General features: G+C 37.8%; 1 protein-coding gene across 1 annotated transcript in view; it reads left to right on the top strand.

Annotated features, from left to right (window-relative positions):
- The window catches only part of Alms1 (ALMS1 centrosome and basal body associated protein), a 98438-nt gene that overhangs the window by 11343 nt on the left and 68958 nt on the right, over positions 1-18137 (top strand). The window contains exons 3-8 of the mRNA XM_055617635.1: positions 473-590; positions 1711-3275; positions 3541-3659; positions 7501-7660; positions 16757-16887; positions 17360-18108. Coding sequence (XP_055473610.1) covers positions 473-590; positions 1711-3275; positions 3541-3659; positions 7501-7660; positions 16757-16887; positions 17360-18108 — 2842 coding nt within the window. The remainder of the gene's footprint in view (positions 1-472; positions 591-1710; positions 3276-3540; positions 3660-7500; positions 7661-16756; positions 16888-17359; positions 18109-18137) is intronic.

The raw sequence follows: 18137 nt of genomic DNA, 5'->3' as shown, positions 1-18137 counted from the left end.
AGTGAAAGGAGAGAAATGATTACTGCAGGTTGTCTCCTGACTGTCATTTGAGCACCAATGCACACACACACCTTTCTACCCACCTAACTACTCACACAAAATAAAAATGTAATAGAAAAAAGACATGCTTTAATTGTTAACGAACACCTGAACTGTGTAGTAATTTGCAAAGAAGTTAGAATGTGGCACTTAAGTAAGAAATTATTTAATAATAAGTTTTAAAATCATGTTTCCTTACCTGTAAGGTAGCTCTGGTAAGAGGTACTTATTCTTCAGTGTTGTCACGGATTAAATGAAATGCTGTATGTTAAATGCTTGGGCTTTTCATGTTCCATAGATGGTTGCTGCTGCTGCTGTTATATTGCTATTGTAATGATGTAGAATTTTTTAGATGGTAGTATGTTTATGTGCATGAGTAAGCCAAACACTGTACTTTTCGATTGCTCACCTTTTTCCATTTGAAACTCTGCAGTGATACAGGATAATTTTGCAGCCCCTGATTTGCCTTTGCTGACATGTTTGACACAAGACAAGGAGTTGGAGCCTGATTCCTTGTTTCAACAAAATGAACTAGAATTTACACCTTTGAGGTATTGTGATTCATTTATCTGCCTTCTAAACTTCTGTTCTTTATTATAAGTTGTTATTAATGGCTTCAGGCTAAAGTGGATTGGTAGTAGGGGTTAGGTGTTCTTAGCACATTCTTATGCATTAAATTGGTGTGGTATTTTACATTTAGAAACTTACCACTTAACTATAGTTCATTTAGAAATAATGTATGGTTTTCTGTAGACTTTTAGGCATACTTTTTTTTTTTTTATTTGGTTTTTTGAGTCAGGGTTTCTCTGTGTAGCCTGGGCTGTCCTGAACCATGCTGGCCTCACAGGAGATTCACCTGCCTCTGCCTCCCTGAGTGCTGGAATCAAAGGCATGCACCACCACACCTAGTCTAGGCATTTTTTTTTCATTATCAGCACCCTGAGTCATTTCTAGGATATTAATTTGTCTGCACTTTCAGTTTGCTTAGCTGTTATTGAATCAGTCTAGTTAGCTTTCTTTATATTACATACAGATATCAAGTAAGATTTTTATATTTCAAATTGATGTCTTTTATAATAATCAAAATGGAAAGACATTCTATAATTCTTCAAAAACATATTGGAATTGTCCAAGGCTTTGTTTTCTGTTAAAACCAAAAGAAAACTCTACCTTAAACTCAAAATTCTAGATGTTTAGAAATAAACTTGTATACTCCCCTGCCATTATGCTGTGTATTACTTTAGAATCACAGTTGCAAGGTTCTCTGTTCTCATTAGATTGTCAAAGTGATTAAGCTATGTTGTATTTTGGGAATAGATCATAAGCACAATAACTGGTCAGTAAACAGGAATATAAGGTAGACGAGTATTAATTCATAGTAGGTAGCATGCTTTTAAAATAGTAAACCTTATTAAAAGGCTATTTCAAACTTTTAAACTTTTTGTAATGTTGAAATTGATTCTGTTTTAGGAGAACGCTGAGACAATATCAGGGTGGTTGTTCATTTACTGGTTGCAAAGTTTTTGTTTAATCTTTAGGTAAAGATTGAAGATTAGAACTTTTAAAAATATACTTTCACGTAAACCTGATTTTAGCGATACCAGTTTGTGTGTGTGTGTGTGTGTGTGTGTTAGTATTTTTAATTTTTTCTTTGTAACTTTGTATTTTCAGAGGTATTTCTGATAAGTCTGAAGATACTGAATGGCTTTCTCGACCATCAGAAGTTAGTGAAGCTTTAATCCAGGCCACCTCAGAAACATCTTCAGACTTATTTAACAGTTGCCTTAGTATATCTCAACATCCACTCACAGGTAGCACAACTTTTGGGTCTCAGCGCTCTCTTTTTCTATCTGAACAAGAGAATAATGGAGGGATTGTGCCACCTAATGCTCGTGATGAACTGAAAAGCCTGAATGACTCTGATCATTATGATGCCCTGTATTCATATATGTCATGGCAGACAGAAAAGGACACTCAGCAGCCAGAAGGCAACTTGGCTGAAAAAGACCTGGTTTCCATTTCAGCTTTGTCTGATGTTAGTGATGAAAGCATAGCTGCTAAAAGAAAGGACAGTTTTGATGCTTCTTGTTCTTGTGTTCAGTATTGGGGACTGGAAGCCTTACAACATACTGAAACATGTCTAGTCAGTGAAGATCATGCTTCCTTCCCATTTGAAATTACTCCTCCTCCTAATAAAATGTCATACTCTTTCCTGCGATCCGTGTTGGAAAGAAGAAAAGCTTCCTTGACCTCTGTTCACCACCTTGAGAATGTTTGTTTAAGGGCTTCTGCTAAGGATGAAATGAGTCAAAAGAATGATGTTTTGGAGGGTTATGAAAGAAATGGAGATATGCAGAAAGAATTATCACAATTTTTTAAGCAAAAGGAGTCTAGAAATAGTTTGCCATTTTCTCAGGTGCATGTCAAATCTCCAGAGATAAAGTATACTGGGATGGTCACCATCCGTGATAGTCATGAACAAGTTTCAGAAGCAAATATACTCTCTAGAAGACTTCATACCTCTGAGCTGGAGGGTTCTAGTGGTCCTCTTCAGACAGTTAAATCCAACTTGGATGATACATCAGAACAACGGTATTTTCAAGAGGAAAGAAACGAAAATGCAGCTTCTACTTTTGGTGAGAAAAATGTTGGTGCTACTGAAAATGTAGCCTTTGAGGCAGTTATTGCCTCAATTGAGCCTTCTAAGCAAGAGAGTCCTATAAATGAAATCCAAACTGACAACAATAAACCATTAGCAGATGACAGCCAAGAGAGAGAATCCCCAAAACCAGATCTTTCCCAATTAAATTGTAATGATGAAAACTCTTTCATTGATAAGCTTAAGCGTCCAAAATTCCAGTCTACTCCTGGGGTGTTTGAATCAGCAGCTTCAAAACTATTCTTGGATAAAGAAGATGATACTAGCTCCCTATATGGGCATCCAAATTTATCACCACCTAATGCTCTTCAGGACATGCTCAGTAAACCGATTTCTGTCATTCCAGAGCTTAAGTTATCTACTTTAAATGAAAAAGCTTACAGCCAGGCTGTTGGTCTTGAGCAAACACAATCAGCTTTATTTCAGTGTTCGCTAAACAATCTAAACCTTACAGAGAAGGTAGGACCTTCAAAAATTATTTTTGCAATGAAACTGTCAACTTCAGATTCTTGGGTTTTACAAGATTTAAAGCTGCAGACCTTTGAAGAAGTTGCAGATTCCTCAGACTTTAATTTGGGTAAGGATGTAAACTGTAGTAACTCCTTTGAGGGTCTCATTTGCTGCTGCATGTTGCAGCTTTTTAGTACCCTTGGCAACATGTGATGCAAGTCGCACTTTGCTTTAACACTGATTGGTGATGTGTCACTGATTAGAGTCAGCCAAGAGGTATTTCTGGAAGCTGATGAAGGCCAAGGTGAAATTCCTTCACCTGTGGGGGCTGAGTCTAGTCACTATATACACAATTATGCAACATGAGTTTATTATTATTATTTTTTTAATAGAGAGCCTGCAGGGGAAGGCTGAATCTGCTGTTTTTACTCTGTGTGGTGATGCTGAGTATTCCAGCCTGTATGGAAATCCTGGTGTATACAATGAAAGAATTGCTGAATTACAAAGAGAGGTGAGATATAATGAAGTGATAATTGTATAAATAAGTTCCTTTCCAGTACTGATTTAGGAAATGGTGTTTGTTTTTTACTTTTTACTATTTCCCAGACATGGGGCCTACAAGGCTTAACTGGTGAGTACTTGGAGCTTGCAGATTTAGTGAATTTGCTTGATGATCTTTGTGACAGCACCTTGTTTTGGCTGCCTACTTCATAACTGTCATCTGAGGAGAGCCATTTTGAAAAGCCTGTAAGTTACTTGGCATTTTCCATGGATAGGTAAAAGAATATTTTAGTTGAAAAGAATATGGTAATGAAAATTAAGGGCTCATTTATCTTTTGATACCAATTCTGACTCAGTGTGGTCTTCATCTCATACCCAGGAATATGATCTCTATCAAGTGTTGACGGAAAGATTGTTTCATAGCCCATAACACTTCACGAGTTCTTTGGTGTCTTAGAAAAGGACACATCTTGGAGGTCTATTTATTTTTATTTTTATTTTTTTATTCTTTGAGACAAGGTCTCTATGCAGTCCTGGCTGTCCTTGAGTTTGCTGTGTAGACCAGGCTGGCCTTGAACTCAGAGACAGCTCTTGCCTCTGCCTCCTGAGTGCTAGGAGTGAAGGCATCCACTATCACCATTTTGTTTGTTTGTTTTTTTTTTTTTTTTTTTTTTTTGAGGTCAGGTTTCTCTGTGTAGCCTTGACTTGGCTCTCCTGGTATGTACACGCCTATGCTGCTCATTTGAGGAGGCTGTTGGACCCCTTCAGAAGACTTCCTATTTTGGATTCTAAGTACTGCAGTATCTTTCCCAGGGAAACAACGATGCTTGACATTTTCTTAAATACTTGAAGTCAAAGTTTTCAAGAACTTCTAAACAGAAATACTTGAGTATCTCAAGGCTGGTACACTGACAACCAGAGAAATCACTATTGAATTGCTCAATGAATGTGTCTTGTTTTCTTGTGTTCCAAAGACTCTTGCTAGCCTAACATGAAAAGAATACCTCAAGTTAGGAACCTAGAGGGCCAAGCTGGGCATGGTGGCATACTCCTGTAATTCAGCACTCAGGGAGGCAGAGGCAAGAGGATCGCTGAGTTCCAGGCCAGCCTGGTCTGCAAAGTACAGGACGGCCAAGGCTATACAGTGAAGCCCTGTCTCAGAAAAAAAAAAGAAAGAAAGAAAGAAGAAGAAAAAAGAAAATTTCTTGGGTTTAATTTTGTTTTCTTCAGTATTCTAAGGTAGTCACTGTTTGAATTTTCAATCTTTTGAGAGTGGGGATTGAAATAATGGCTGATACTCTGCCCAAGTTCAGTGCTAAGAGGTTCACAGGTATACAGCAATTGGCTTGGTCCATTCAGTCAAATTAGATTAGTGTGAATTATTTTCATCCACATTTTACAATGAATACTTCTGGGATTATGATTCTCAACAATACCAATAAGAAAGTAACCTTATAGTCTTAAATACTGTATCTTGAACTAACTGCCTTATACCTGTTAACACTCCTCCTCAAGAGGTCTAGTTTTCTCCAGATTGCTTTTAATTAGGCTTTTAGATGATAGATGATAAATGTTTTCTGAGTTAGGCCCCTAATCTTATCTTATTTTATTTATTTAGAGACAGGATCTCTTTGTGTAGCCTTGGCTGTCCTGAACTTGCTTTGTAGACCAGGCTGGCCCTGCACTCACAGAGATCCACTTGCCTCCTGAGTGCTGGGATTAAATGTGTGCATCACTACTGTCCAGCATGATTTTAAAATGAGCATTGTACTCACCTCAAATTCTACTTGTTGGTATTAAAATAGCTTATACTTTCCCGTATATCAGACTGATCCTATAGACTCTGCTTTTCTATGGAAATGTTATCATTTCTCTAGTTTCTTACTGATGATTTTTTTTTTTTTGTTGTTGTTGTTGTTAATTAAAAAATGGGAATTTCCAGAGGGTCTTGGGTTCTTTTTCCACTGGTATCAGGTCACTTACAACCACTTCTAAGCAGAGTTCCAGAGATCCAACACCATCTTCTGGCCACTGAGAGCACATGCATTCATGGAACGAACAATATACATACATACATGTATAAATTCATTTTTAAAAATAATAATTAAGGGGCTGCAGACCTAGCTTAGTGGTGGGGCATTTGCTTAGCATGCCCAAGGCCCTCAAGTTAGGAACCTGGGTTTATTATCCAGCATCACATGCAGACTTAACAATAGGAACTAAATTTTAAGATTTTCCTCTCATTTTTAGATAGTTCCTCAGATCTGTTCTCATTCTTTCCATTCTATTTTATTGTCTCTTCACTTGGCTATAGCCAACAGGCCATGAAGTTATCTGTATTTTTTCCTTTATTTGGAAAAAGTAGGAGAAAACTAATTCACTCTTGTGTATCTACCTATATCTTCCTCCCTTCTTCCTACTCTGCCTTCCCCCCACAATTTGTACATAAAAGAAAAGATCTTTAAGGAGTGGGATTCTTGCCTTAAAATGTTTGGGTTTCTCACCATTTATATTTTGGACTGTATATTCTTTGATCTAGAGAACCACTCAGTATTTTAGCCTGTTTTTTAGCATGTTTGGCCACTACTCATTAGGTACTACCAACTCTTATCTACCCTCTGTTCTCACCAGTTATGACAGTGAAAAATGTTTCTTGACATTGCTTGATTTCTCTTCGTAATGGACAGGATTTTCCCAAGTGAGAGTGTTTAGACTTAGAAGAGCCTTTAGGGAAACAGTGGTAGAATATTAATTCCCGCACCTGGCTGCCAACTTCTTAAGAATTGAAAGCTCAACAAACAAAAAATAAACGTAATGTATGCCTGTAATCCCTGTACATGAGAGGTGGAGACAGGAGCCACAGTCAGGAATTCACAGCCAGCCTCAGCCATATAGGGTGGAGTTTGATGTCAACCTGGGCGACATGAGATCCTGTCTCCAAATAGACAAGCAGACAAAATAAAACTAAATAATATTATGCTTATGTGCATTTTTGGATTCTGTCCTGAGAGGGCACGACTAGACTAATCTTATATAAACTTAATAGTGCTGTGTGTTTTTTCCTAAGTATCCTATGAATTTAGTGGAGATTTGTATGCATTTATGCTTTAATGTCACCAGTTACTGATATGTGATACCCTGTAAAGCAGCATTTTAAACCACAGAACCACTGCTGTTGTCTTCACCAAACAAAATATGATCTCTATATTAATTCAGATGGCTTGAGAATATGAATCTCACTCTGTCATTGTTTTTTGTTTGTTTGTTTTGTTTTGTTTTATTTTGTTGGTTTTTCAAGACAGGGTATCTCTGTGTAGCCTTTGGCTGCCCTGGACTTACTCTGTAGACCAGGCTGGCCTTGACCTCATAGAGATCGACCTGCCTTTGCCTCTCGAGTACTGAGATGAGTCTCACTCTGTCTTTCTTTGCAATGTTAGAGAATGTCTGTGAGCCACATGCATGCAGAATAGAAGAGGGTATTGGGTCCTCAAGGACGGGAGTTAGTTGTGAGCTGCCATGTGGTTGCTAGGAATTAAACTCAGGAAGAGCAGCCAGCACTCTTAACTGCTGCAATATTTCTTCAGCCCCAACTTGTTCTTAGCAAAGACCCTGGTTCTATTTTCAGTATCTACCTTGGGCTCATAACCATTTGTAACTGTAGTTCCAGTGGATCTAACAACTTCCTCTGACCTATGTACCAGGTGGACATAAATACACACAGGCAAAACACTCATACATGTAAATGAAATTAAGTAAAAAAATTAAAATAAAAACTATTTTTTTTTTTTAGACAACTAAGTGTCAAATGAATAGAATCTTTTTTTTTTTTTTTTTCATTTCTCATTTCATAGGTAGACCGTTCTAACCTGGCCATTAGCGAGCCTTTTCCATCTACATTGCCTTCATTTGTGTCTCAAGAGCCATCCAGTGAGTCAGAATGTCATTCTTCCAATCTCAGAATGTTGAGGGTATCTCCTGACACTCTGCCAGCAACTCTTACACGTTCAACAGGTATGTAGAAAATGTAGGCATTAAATGTCCTCTGTAGCTTATGAATATTATCTTGCTATGCCTTCCTAACAGTTTGGATGGATTAATGGATGCCCAGATATCTTATTCTGTGTTTTTATTACTTTGATAACACCGTGGCCGGCCAAAATCTGGGCGAGGAAAGGCCTTTGTTTATCTCATCTTACAACTCTCTGGCCATACTCCATAACTGAGGGAAGTCAAGGCAGGAACTGAAGCAGCAGTCTTGAAGGAGTGGTGCTTATTGCTTTGCTCTTCCCGGCTTGCTCAGTTTGTTTTCTTATATATCCCAGGGTCAGTTGCTCAGGCCTAGCACCATCCACAATGGGTTGTGCCCTCCCTTCCTACGTCAATCATTAATCAAGAAAATGTCCCACAGCTTACCTAAATAAATAAATGTAGCTTGTGTTAAATTGACAAAAAATTAACCAACACACCAGATAACTGGTAAAGTAATATTTCTACACATACTGTAAGGGTATCTGAGGAAGAGGTGTGAATAAGTGGACCAAATAAAGCTGACTAGACAGATCTTTTCAGTAATCCAGTTGTCTTTGTCTCTTCGGTACATGTGAACCTGGGCCTGGAAGGTTTCAAAGCCCACCCCAACTGACACACGAATTTCTCTACTCCTTCCACACCTTCTAATCCTTCCAATCCTATCAAAGTGTTCCACTACCTGTTGATTAGGCATGCAAATATATGAGCTTATGGGGGCCATTCTTATTCAAACTACTACAACTAGTATTTGTGTGTACACACACTAAATTTAAATATTAAAACAAATATTTTAAAAAGATCTGATAGGCTGGATGGTGATTGTGCACACCTTTATTCCCAGCACTTGGTAGGCAGATGCAGGTAGATCTTTATGAGTTCAAAGCCACCTGGCCTACAGACCAAGTTCCAGTTCCTGTATTGCCAATGCTATACAGAGAAACCCTGTGTTGAAAAACAAAAAAACGAAACAAAAAGTCCAGTAAAATTCAGCAATGACAGTATCTGAGCCTGGACATTTTTGATCTCTCTCTGTCTCTGTCTCTCGTTATTTTAAAGATTTATTTATTTTATGTATATGAGTGGTCTATCTCCATGTACACCTGCATGCTGGAAGAGGGCATCCGACCTTATTATAGGTTGTGAACTACCATGAGGTGGCTGGGAATTGAACTCAGGACCTTTGGAAGAACAGCCAGTACTCCTAACCATCTCTTCAGCCCAGGCCTGGACATTTTTAGTTGATTTTTTTTTTTTTTAAATACTTTAGACTCATTCCTTGTTGTAGATCTGTTTAAGTTATTTATGTCTTCATTTAATTTTTGTAGTTTGCATGTGTAGTGGTTTGAAAGAAAATGACCCCTCATAGACTCATTTTTTTTGAATTCTTGGTCCCCAGTTGTTAAAACTGTTTGGGAAGGATTAGGTGTGTCTTCGTTGGATGTGATATGTTACTTTGAGTGGGCTCTTAGGTTTGAAAAGTCCACACTGTTTCCAGTGATCTCTCTCTTTGCTTGGTGGTTGTATCTCAAGATGTTAGGTCTTAGCTACTACTCTGGGGGCTATGCCTGCCTTGCCTGCTACCATGTTCTCTGACATGATAGTTGAGGATTCACGCTCTGAAACTGTAAGCTCCAGATTAAAATGTTTAATACAAAAAAGAAAATACTTTAATAGGTTACCTTGGTTCACGGTGTCCTTTATGGCAATAAAAAGTAGGAAAATATGTGCTTAGAAATTTATGCATTTTTTTTTTTTAGATTTTTCAGTTTACAGGTTTACAGTTTACAGTTTACAGATTTTTCCAGAATACAGGTTTTCATATTAGTATGTTTTAGTGATCCTCTGAATTTTATTATTATCTGTTGCAACATCTCCCCTTTTCATCTTTAATTTTATTAATTTAGGTATTCTTTCTTTTGGGTAGTTTGACGAAGGATTTGCCAACCTTCTTTATTTTGTCAAAGAACCACCTCTTTGTTTCACTGCCTCTTCTGTTCTTCATGTTTCCATTTCAATAATTTCTGTTCTGATCCTTATGCCTCGTTTTTATTTGTGTTTCATGTTTTTTTATTTGAAAGCTCTGACTTTTTAGATGTAGGTATGTGTAGGTATAAGGTTCCTTCTTAGAATGGCTTCATTGTATCTCACAGGTTTTTGTTTTTGCTTTCATTTAATTCTAGGACTTGTTTGTATTTTCTGTAGTTTTTTTTTTTTTTTTTTTTTTTTTTTTTGTTGGTTCCTAGCTTTTTTCCACTGTGGTCAGATAGAGTGTAAGAAATTATTTCAGTTTTCATGTATTTGCTACGACTTGTTTTGCTATAGTATGGTGTTTTTGAAAAAAAGTTTGAGGGACTACTAAGAAGTGTGTTTTGTGAAGTTTGGTGCATGTTCTGTTGAAGTCTTTTGATTTATAGTCCATTTAGCTTTTGCTTGGTTTTATTTATTTATTTACCTATTTATTTGTTTGTTTGTTTGTTTGTTTGTTTAGATGACCTGTCTATTGGTGAGTGAAGTGACCCACTATTACTGTGTTTAGTTATTGTGTCATAATTGTGATAATGAGGGGTGTAATTTTCTTTTTGTTTCCTTGTAGTCAAATTTGGGCTTTTCCTAGTTTTCATTTTAAAAAGTTACTCATCTAGCAGAGTTTATTTTTAGTCTATGACCTTATGATTGTGCTTATCTCTCTTCAGTGTCAGACGCCTTCAAGAATCTTCTGTACTGCTGACTTAGTAGTGGTCATTAGTCCCTTTACTTTATGTTTACCATAGAAAGTTTCTCCTTATTAAGGAAGGACAGGACAGTATTGCTGGTTAGAGTAATCTCAGTTGGCAGTTATCTTTCAGAACTTCACATACATTCCTCCATGTCATCCAGGCTGTTGGAATTTCTTCTGATAAATCTATTTCTGTGGTAGGTTTGCCTTTTGTGTGACTGGCACTTCTCTTGTGTAGCTTTTAACGTTCTTTCCTTAATTTGTATACTTAGTGATTTAACTACAATATATCAATCATGTCAAGGTTCCTTTCTGGCCTTGTCTATTTGGTTTTCTAAATGCCTCTTGTATTTGGATGACCGCTTCTTTTTCTAGATGGGGATTTTTTGTTTGTTTCATTGAATGCATATATATGTGTGTATGTGTGTGTGTGTGTGTGTATTTGACTATATGTTGTACTTTTTCTGTGCCCATGATTTGTTAATTTAGCCTTTCAATAGTCTTGTGTGCCCTACTCATACTTTCTTATTTTTATTGTCGTCTAAATGTGCTACTTTATTTACCAGTCTTCAAGCTGGGGTCCGTTCATTCACTTGATGTATATTTCCACAGTGTATGTGACTTTCAGAGCTTTTCATTTACAAATTTTCAATTTGACTTTTTCAGTATTTTTATCTTTTTATTGAGTTCATCTTTTATCTTATGACTTTCTTATTTCAGTTGGTTGGTTGGTTACTTGTATTCTCTTTGAATTCAGGAATTTGCTCAATGTTTTCTTCGATTTTGTTGGATATTCTCAAAACCTTTTTTGGGAATTCTTTGTTTTAGTCTTATCTGCTGTATTCTTATTGGAATTTATTACTGTGAAAATGGGAATTTTAGTGGAATCAGTCTCTTGGCTTTTCATGTTTCTTATATTCTGTATTGAAACTTGAATATGCAGAATTAGATAGGTTTCTTTTTTTTTTTTTTTTTTTAGGTGGGTTTCTTTAGTCACAGTATTTTTTCAGTTGAAGTATTTTTACTACTTATCATTAAATCACTGTAATAAGGATGAAGTGTAGTTTCTCCTCAGAGGACTCAGGATCCATTACTCTTGTAGGTTAACCTTTAGCACATATGCTGTGGGTCCTGGGCACGATCTTCAGCCCCTGCCAGCATAGACTACTGACTGTAGCGATCCTGATTGGTAACACTATTATGAAGATGCAGTAATAGCCAAGGAAATCCGTCAAACTCTTAACTCCAGTAAGTTTTGTAATGGAATAAGGACAGTAGAGTATACACTAAGATATTATTTACTAATATTAGGACTAGAAAGAAAAGCAGAGTAAGACCAGTGATTATTAGAACAGTAGAAAAAATAGAAAAGAAAGAAAGGCATAAAATAACAGAAGAGAGGAGAATAAGGCAGCTCCAATGAAAGGTAGACTGGGAAGACACGCACACCTCAAGAAATACACTCAGGCAATTTCTCAGCCCTCAAGAGGCTCAGTCAGGGAGATCAGTAGCTTCAACCAACATGTGGGAGAGCCTGTCTCTAAAATAGAAGAGAATAGAAAGGGTGAGAAACAAAAAGGGAGAGGTCAAAGCTGATCTAAAACATTAGGTATTAAGTAAGGGAAGCTTAAAAAAATGAGTGAAAGAATAAAAGAGAAATAAAAAAAATTGAATTAGGTATCCTGCTGTGGTGGCACATGCCTTTAATCCCTGCACTTGGGAGGCAGAGGCCGGTGGATTTCTGTGAGATCGAGGCCAGCCTGGTCTAGAAAGCAAGATCCAGGACAGCCAGGGATAAATACAGAGAAACCTGTCTTGAAAAACAAAACAAAAAAGGGAGGGAGATTGAGTGAAAATAGAAACAAATATTAACTAGAAAAAAATAACAATAGCAAAAACAAAAAATAAAGAGGACTGATTTCCCATCCCCCAGTTATGTCACTTGTCTGGGTAGAGGTACAGAATCTGTCTCAATGCTTTAAGCCACTTGGTGTGGGTTATAATATTTGTTCTCCATGGCATCACTTTCCTGGTCTCATTTAATCTGATTCTGAGAAGAAAGAAACATTTGCAGAGCTAGCCTGCTAAGATTTGATGTTCTGAGAGCAGTGTGTGAACCTTCCTCAACACCTCTTTAGCTTTTTGAAACCCCTGTTTATATAGCACATTTATACTCTGGAATCTGTTGTTGTTTCTAAAATTTTATTTTTATGTGTATGAGTGTTTTGTATGCATGTGTACCCTAGCCTGTACATACATGGTATTTTAAGAGGCTAAGAGGATGTTAGATCCCCTAGAACTGGAGTTACAGAATGTAGTGTGCTGCCATGTGACTGCTGGGAATTGAACCCAGACCCAGAGCTCTGCAAGAACTGCAACTGCTCTTAACTGCCGAGTCATCTCTCCAACCCTCAGAAAGGTATTAATCTATTTTTGTGTGTTAGTGTTAATAGTCATAACACCTGAGTTGGAACGATAGTGAGTAAGCAGCCCTTAGTCACCTGTAGAAAGGAAGTCTGGAATGGTGACTCATGTTGTCTGTGAGAATGAAGACTTGCTTTATTACTCAGACTGAAGACTGCTTCAGTTCATCATACACTGCTCTGTCTCCTAAAAGACCTCTATGTTAATAAGCATTTGCTTTATGGGAAGAGTTCTTGAGCAAATCCTGACTGACTCACATTACCTTTCATACGTTGTGGTCTGTTACGGCTTTCTTCTGGCAGTCTCCTTTCCTTTCTGTAATCAGAGCTTCAATCATCCCAGTTCTGAAAATTATCTTTGTGAACTCAGGAGTTAAGTAGTAATGTTTAATGTGTTTATTTTTTTCTCTCAGGGTTGAGAGAGTAAAAAGCACCCTACAAGTATACCATCTGTTATCATGAATTCTTTGCCCATGCAAACACTTCTAAATATAATTATTAGACTTATGACTATGGATGCTTCTGACGTTTTGAAGCACATGTCTGTAATTTTGCACAGAGCTGGGAAGATTTCTTCTTTAGCACTTAGTCTCTTCCTATTCTTTTAGCAGCATACTCTGAACCCCTCTTCAAGTTTCCTTTACTAATGTTTTCCTTTCTTCCCAGGCCTCATTATCTCATGGAAACCTCTATATCTAAGGTTTGGGCTGTGTCTTAACTCATTGGCTATTCATCTCATTTGCTTCCTTCATTGTGTTACTACTACTTGGAAATGATTGAAAGGGAGTAAAAAACTTAGATAAATTGGGAAATCCTTTATACCCAAATTTTCTTTTTAGGTTATAACCATACTGCATATTTTCTTTTGCTTTGAGTTTTCTTGAAGAGTTAATAATTTCTACTTCTATGTCTTTGCTTTACAACTTATTCCTAAACTTTCACCCAACATTAAGCTATCATTTGAAGCTCAACAGTGGCTTTAGAGAAGGGGATTCAGTTGCAATAGAGAGGGTCCATAAGTCAGAATTAGAATTGAAAGTTTAAAGTACTCAACAGCTCTAGACAGTGATATTGGGTCACTGTGAAGCATGTAGACGTACAGGATTTTAGGTTTTACCTCGAGACCTGCTGACTCAAGAGTGCACAAGCAGGAAACAGTCCTAGACTTAGAAGCACCATTATGTAGTTCTTTTGGAGAGAGAAAACTTCCCTTGTATGTAAAGAATAGATAATAGAAGGTATTTAATAACATTCTTGCCAACATTTGATAAACCATGTTTTTACCAGTTTATTTATTGTGACTTTTGCTGCCAGCATGTATAGTATGTCAAGTAGGAGTATCTGTCTCTTGCATTGTATTCTGTATTTGGAACAGTATGTGAACACATAGTAAACATATTTCTTTTTTTAATTTTTTATTTAACTTTTACTAATTATACTTTATTCACTTTGTATCCCCCCCATAAGCCCCTCCCTTCTCCCCTTCCCATCCCACCCTCCCTTCCCCTTCTTCATGCATGCCCCCTCCCCAAGTCCACTGCTAGGGGAGGTCCTCCTCTCCTTCTTTCTGATCTTAGTCTATCAGTTCTCATCAGAAGTGGCTGCATTGTCATCTTCTGTGGCCTGGTAAGGCTGCTCCCCCCTCAGGGGGAGGTGGTCAAAGAGCAGACCAATCAGATTATGTCAGAGGCAGTCGCTCTTCCCATTACTATAGAACCCACTTGGACACTGAACTGCCATGGGCTACATCTGTGCAGGGGTTCTAGGTTATCTCCATGAATAGTCCTTGGTTGGAGTATGAGTCTCTGGGAAGTTCCCTGTGTTCAAATTCTCTTGTTGCTCTCCTTGTGGAGTTCCTGTCCTCTCCAGCCACTATTTCCCACTTCTTACATAAGATTCCATTCACTCTGCCCAACAGTTGGCCATCAGACTCAGCATCTGCTTTGATAGTCTGCAGGGCAGAGGCTTTCAGAGGCCCTCTGTAGGTTGTCCTGTTTTCTTCTTCTGGCTTTCAGAGACCCTCTATAGCAGGTTCCTAGGTTGTTTGCTGTTTTCTTCTTCTGATGTCCATCCTCTTTGCCTTTCGGGATGGGGATTGAGCGTTCTTTAGATGTACAGATTTTAGTGGGTTTATCCTATGTTGTATGTCTATATGAGTGAGTATATACCATGTGTGTCTTTTTACTTCTGGGACAACTCACTCAGGATGATCCTTTCCAGGCCCCATCATTTACCTGCAAATTTCATGATTTCCTTATTTTTCATTGCTGAGTAATATTCCATTGTATAGATATACCACAATTTCTGCATTCATTCTTCAGTTGAGGGGCATCTGGGCTGTTTCCAGCTTCTGGCTATTACATATAAAGCTGCTACAAACATGGTTGAGCAAATGTCCTTATTGTGTACTTGAGCCTCTTTTGGATATATGCGTAGGAGTGGTAAGGATCTTGAAGAAGCGCTATTCCTAGTTGTCTGAGAAAGCGCCAGATTGATTTCCAGGTAAACATATTTCTTAAGTAAATTACTGGATGATTGCCCAACCCATCAGGCTTTTTACATTTGTGCTGTGATTTATTTAAATGGCTATTCAGACCCAACTTCATTTAAAATTATGTTTTAAACTGAACTAGAACGTTTCTGTCATTATAGAAAGTTTTGTTAGATTGTGTTGCTCAGATGTTCACATTTCTCTTCTACCTACCTTGAGTAGTCCATATTTATACAGAATGGTTCTATAATTATCAATAATTTCCTGTGCCACGTAGTTCAAACTTCTTAGAGACTTGTACAGTTTCATTTATTTAAAAACTGAATATGAGAGAGAGAAAGTAATTTGAAACCAAATCATGCATAGTGTCTCTCTGCTCTGTGGTGCATGGCCTCCACTGCAGTTGAGGGCCAAAGGAATCACTTTAATTTATTTTTTAGATTTATTTTATTTTATGTATGGGTGTTTTGATTGCATTTTGGAACCATGTGCATGCCTGCTGTCTATGGAGGTCAGAAAAGAGGATAGTTACAGATGTTTCTGAGCGTGTGGGTGCTGAGAATAAAACGGGGTCAACCAGAGAAATCTTGAAGCTAAGCTAGCAGTTTGTTGTACCATGGATAGTAATTTTTTTCCCCGAAGGCCTGCAACTACTCATGATATAATAGCAAGCTCTTAGATTAAAAGTAGGGAGAAGGGGCTGGAGAGATGGCTCAGAGGATAAGAGCACTGATTGCTCTTCCCAAAGGTCCTGAGTTCAATTCCCAGCAACCACATGGTGCCTCACAACCATCTAAACATGAAATCTGGTTCCCTCTTCTGGCATGCAGGTGTACATGCTAACGCACATTGCATAAGTAATAAATAAATCTTTAAAAAAAAAAAAGTAGGGAGAAATCAAATCCAACACTTAACATTTTTCCATCCAACTGAAAATTCTTAAGAACTCCTAAATTTTAAGACTCATAACATTTCATATATTAATGAAATCCTGTTATTTTAAGCTATTAATCCTGTTATTATCATTTTTACTTTAGTTTGCTTTATAGTTAATCTCTTCTTATATATGTCTCATTTAATGATTATTTTCATAGAATTAATTTCTAATTATTTAAAGGCCTGAGATTTACTGAAGGTTCTTTCCTTTACTTATATTTGTGTACAAAAAAGGGGATTTTTAAAGTTACAAAATTTTTTATTTTTTATTTGTGTGTGTGTAGGTGGGTATGCCCTGGCATGTGAATAGAGCTCAGAGGAAAACTTTGGGGTTTTTTCCTTCCATCTTTACATGGGCTCCAGGGATTGAGGGCAGGTTGTCAGGCTTGTTCAGCAATTGCTTTACTTTCTGAGTCATCTCATTGGACCAAGAAAAAAAATATATGTAGAAAAATCTGTATTTATATAACATTAACAAATCATTATATTTTTGCTTTTGTTTCTTTTTAAAGGAGACATTTCTAAAGGAAGCAAAGCTTCAATTACTCATTCCAAGTTGAAATCAGATATCACAGACACTCTTGGAGACTCAGACATTGGAACACACTTCTCTTTGCCCCTTGAAGATTTCAATGGGTTTGCTGTAAGTCCTCAGGGAAGCACTGTTGGTCACCACAGTTACACGGTCAGCCAGAAGGCATTGGCAGATAGTCATCTCCCTGAAGACAGGCTCAGTCTGAACATTGCAAATACCCCTTAATCAGCTGACCAGAAGGCATTATCAGAACCTTCTGCTTCTTACCCATATAGGGAAAAGCCCAGGATGTTTTTCAGGTTTTTATCTAATGGGCCAGTCCTTAGCAGTTCCCACTGTTACTGTAGCCAACGACTTGAAGATTGTGGCAGTAGCATTTGCCCTCTTTGTACTCAGAGAGAGAGAAGCCCAGTCTTTTCTCTAAGTAGATAGCTATATTTCCAGATAGCTATCCAACTAAGGAGCTCTGAAAGAGTTGTTTCTGGACTGGTTGACCAGAAATAACAACAGAAATAGCAATAGTATCCTCCATTTCTCACTCACATAGACAAAAGCCTGAAAAGTCTGTACTTTCTATCAGCAGGTTGTTCCAGAAGGCAGTCTATCTGAAGAGGCTCTCAAAGGTTCAGTTCATCTTGGACTAGCTACCCCAAATACTGGGGTATCACCTGTAAGCTCATCTTCCTATTCACAAAGAGAAAACCCCAGTCTTTCATATCAAGAGGGCTTGCCAGATGGTTATGAATTTGGTCAGGAACTGACAGTTTCAGCATTTCCTGGACAAGCTGATCAGAAGAATGGTTTTTCAGTAGTGACTCCTACTTTGTATTCACAAAGAGAAAAGCCTGGTATTTTCTATCAACAAGCCCGGACAGGTGGTTATTTACCTGAAGAGACTACAGAGGCACCAGCTGCTCCTAGGCTGGGTGACCAGAAGAGTAGCTTCTCAACAGTAACTTCTTACTTACAAAGTAACAAGCCTGGTGTTTCCTATGACCAGACCTTCACAAGCAGTCATTTACCTGAAGACACTGTAAAATCTTCAGCTGCTCCTAGGCTGGGTGACCAGAAGAGTAGCTTCCCAACAATAACTTCTTCTTACTTACAAAGTGACAAGCCTGGTGTTTCCTATGAACAGACCTTGACAAGCAGTCATTTACCTGAAGACATAAGATCTTCATCTGCTCCTAGGCTGGGTGACCAGAAGAGTAGCTTTTCAACAGTAACTTCTTCTTACTTACAAAGTGACAAGCCCGGTGTTTCCTATGAACAGACCTTGACAAGCAGTCATTTACCTGAAGACACTGTAAAATCTTCAGCTGCTCCTAGGCTGGGTGACCAGAAGAGTAGCTTCCCAA

The sequence above is a fragment of the Psammomys obesus genome, unplaced genomic scaffold (genome assembly GCF_907164565.1).
Source record: "Psammomys obesus unplaced genomic scaffold, mPsaObe1.curated_primary_1811, whole genome shotgun sequence".
NCBI classification, from domain to species: domain Eukaryota; kingdom Metazoa; phylum Chordata; class Mammalia; order Rodentia; family Muridae; genus Psammomys; species Psammomys obesus.
The sequence above is the reverse complement of the archived record's forward strand: the minus strand, read 5'-3'. Positions and strand labels throughout refer to the sequence as shown.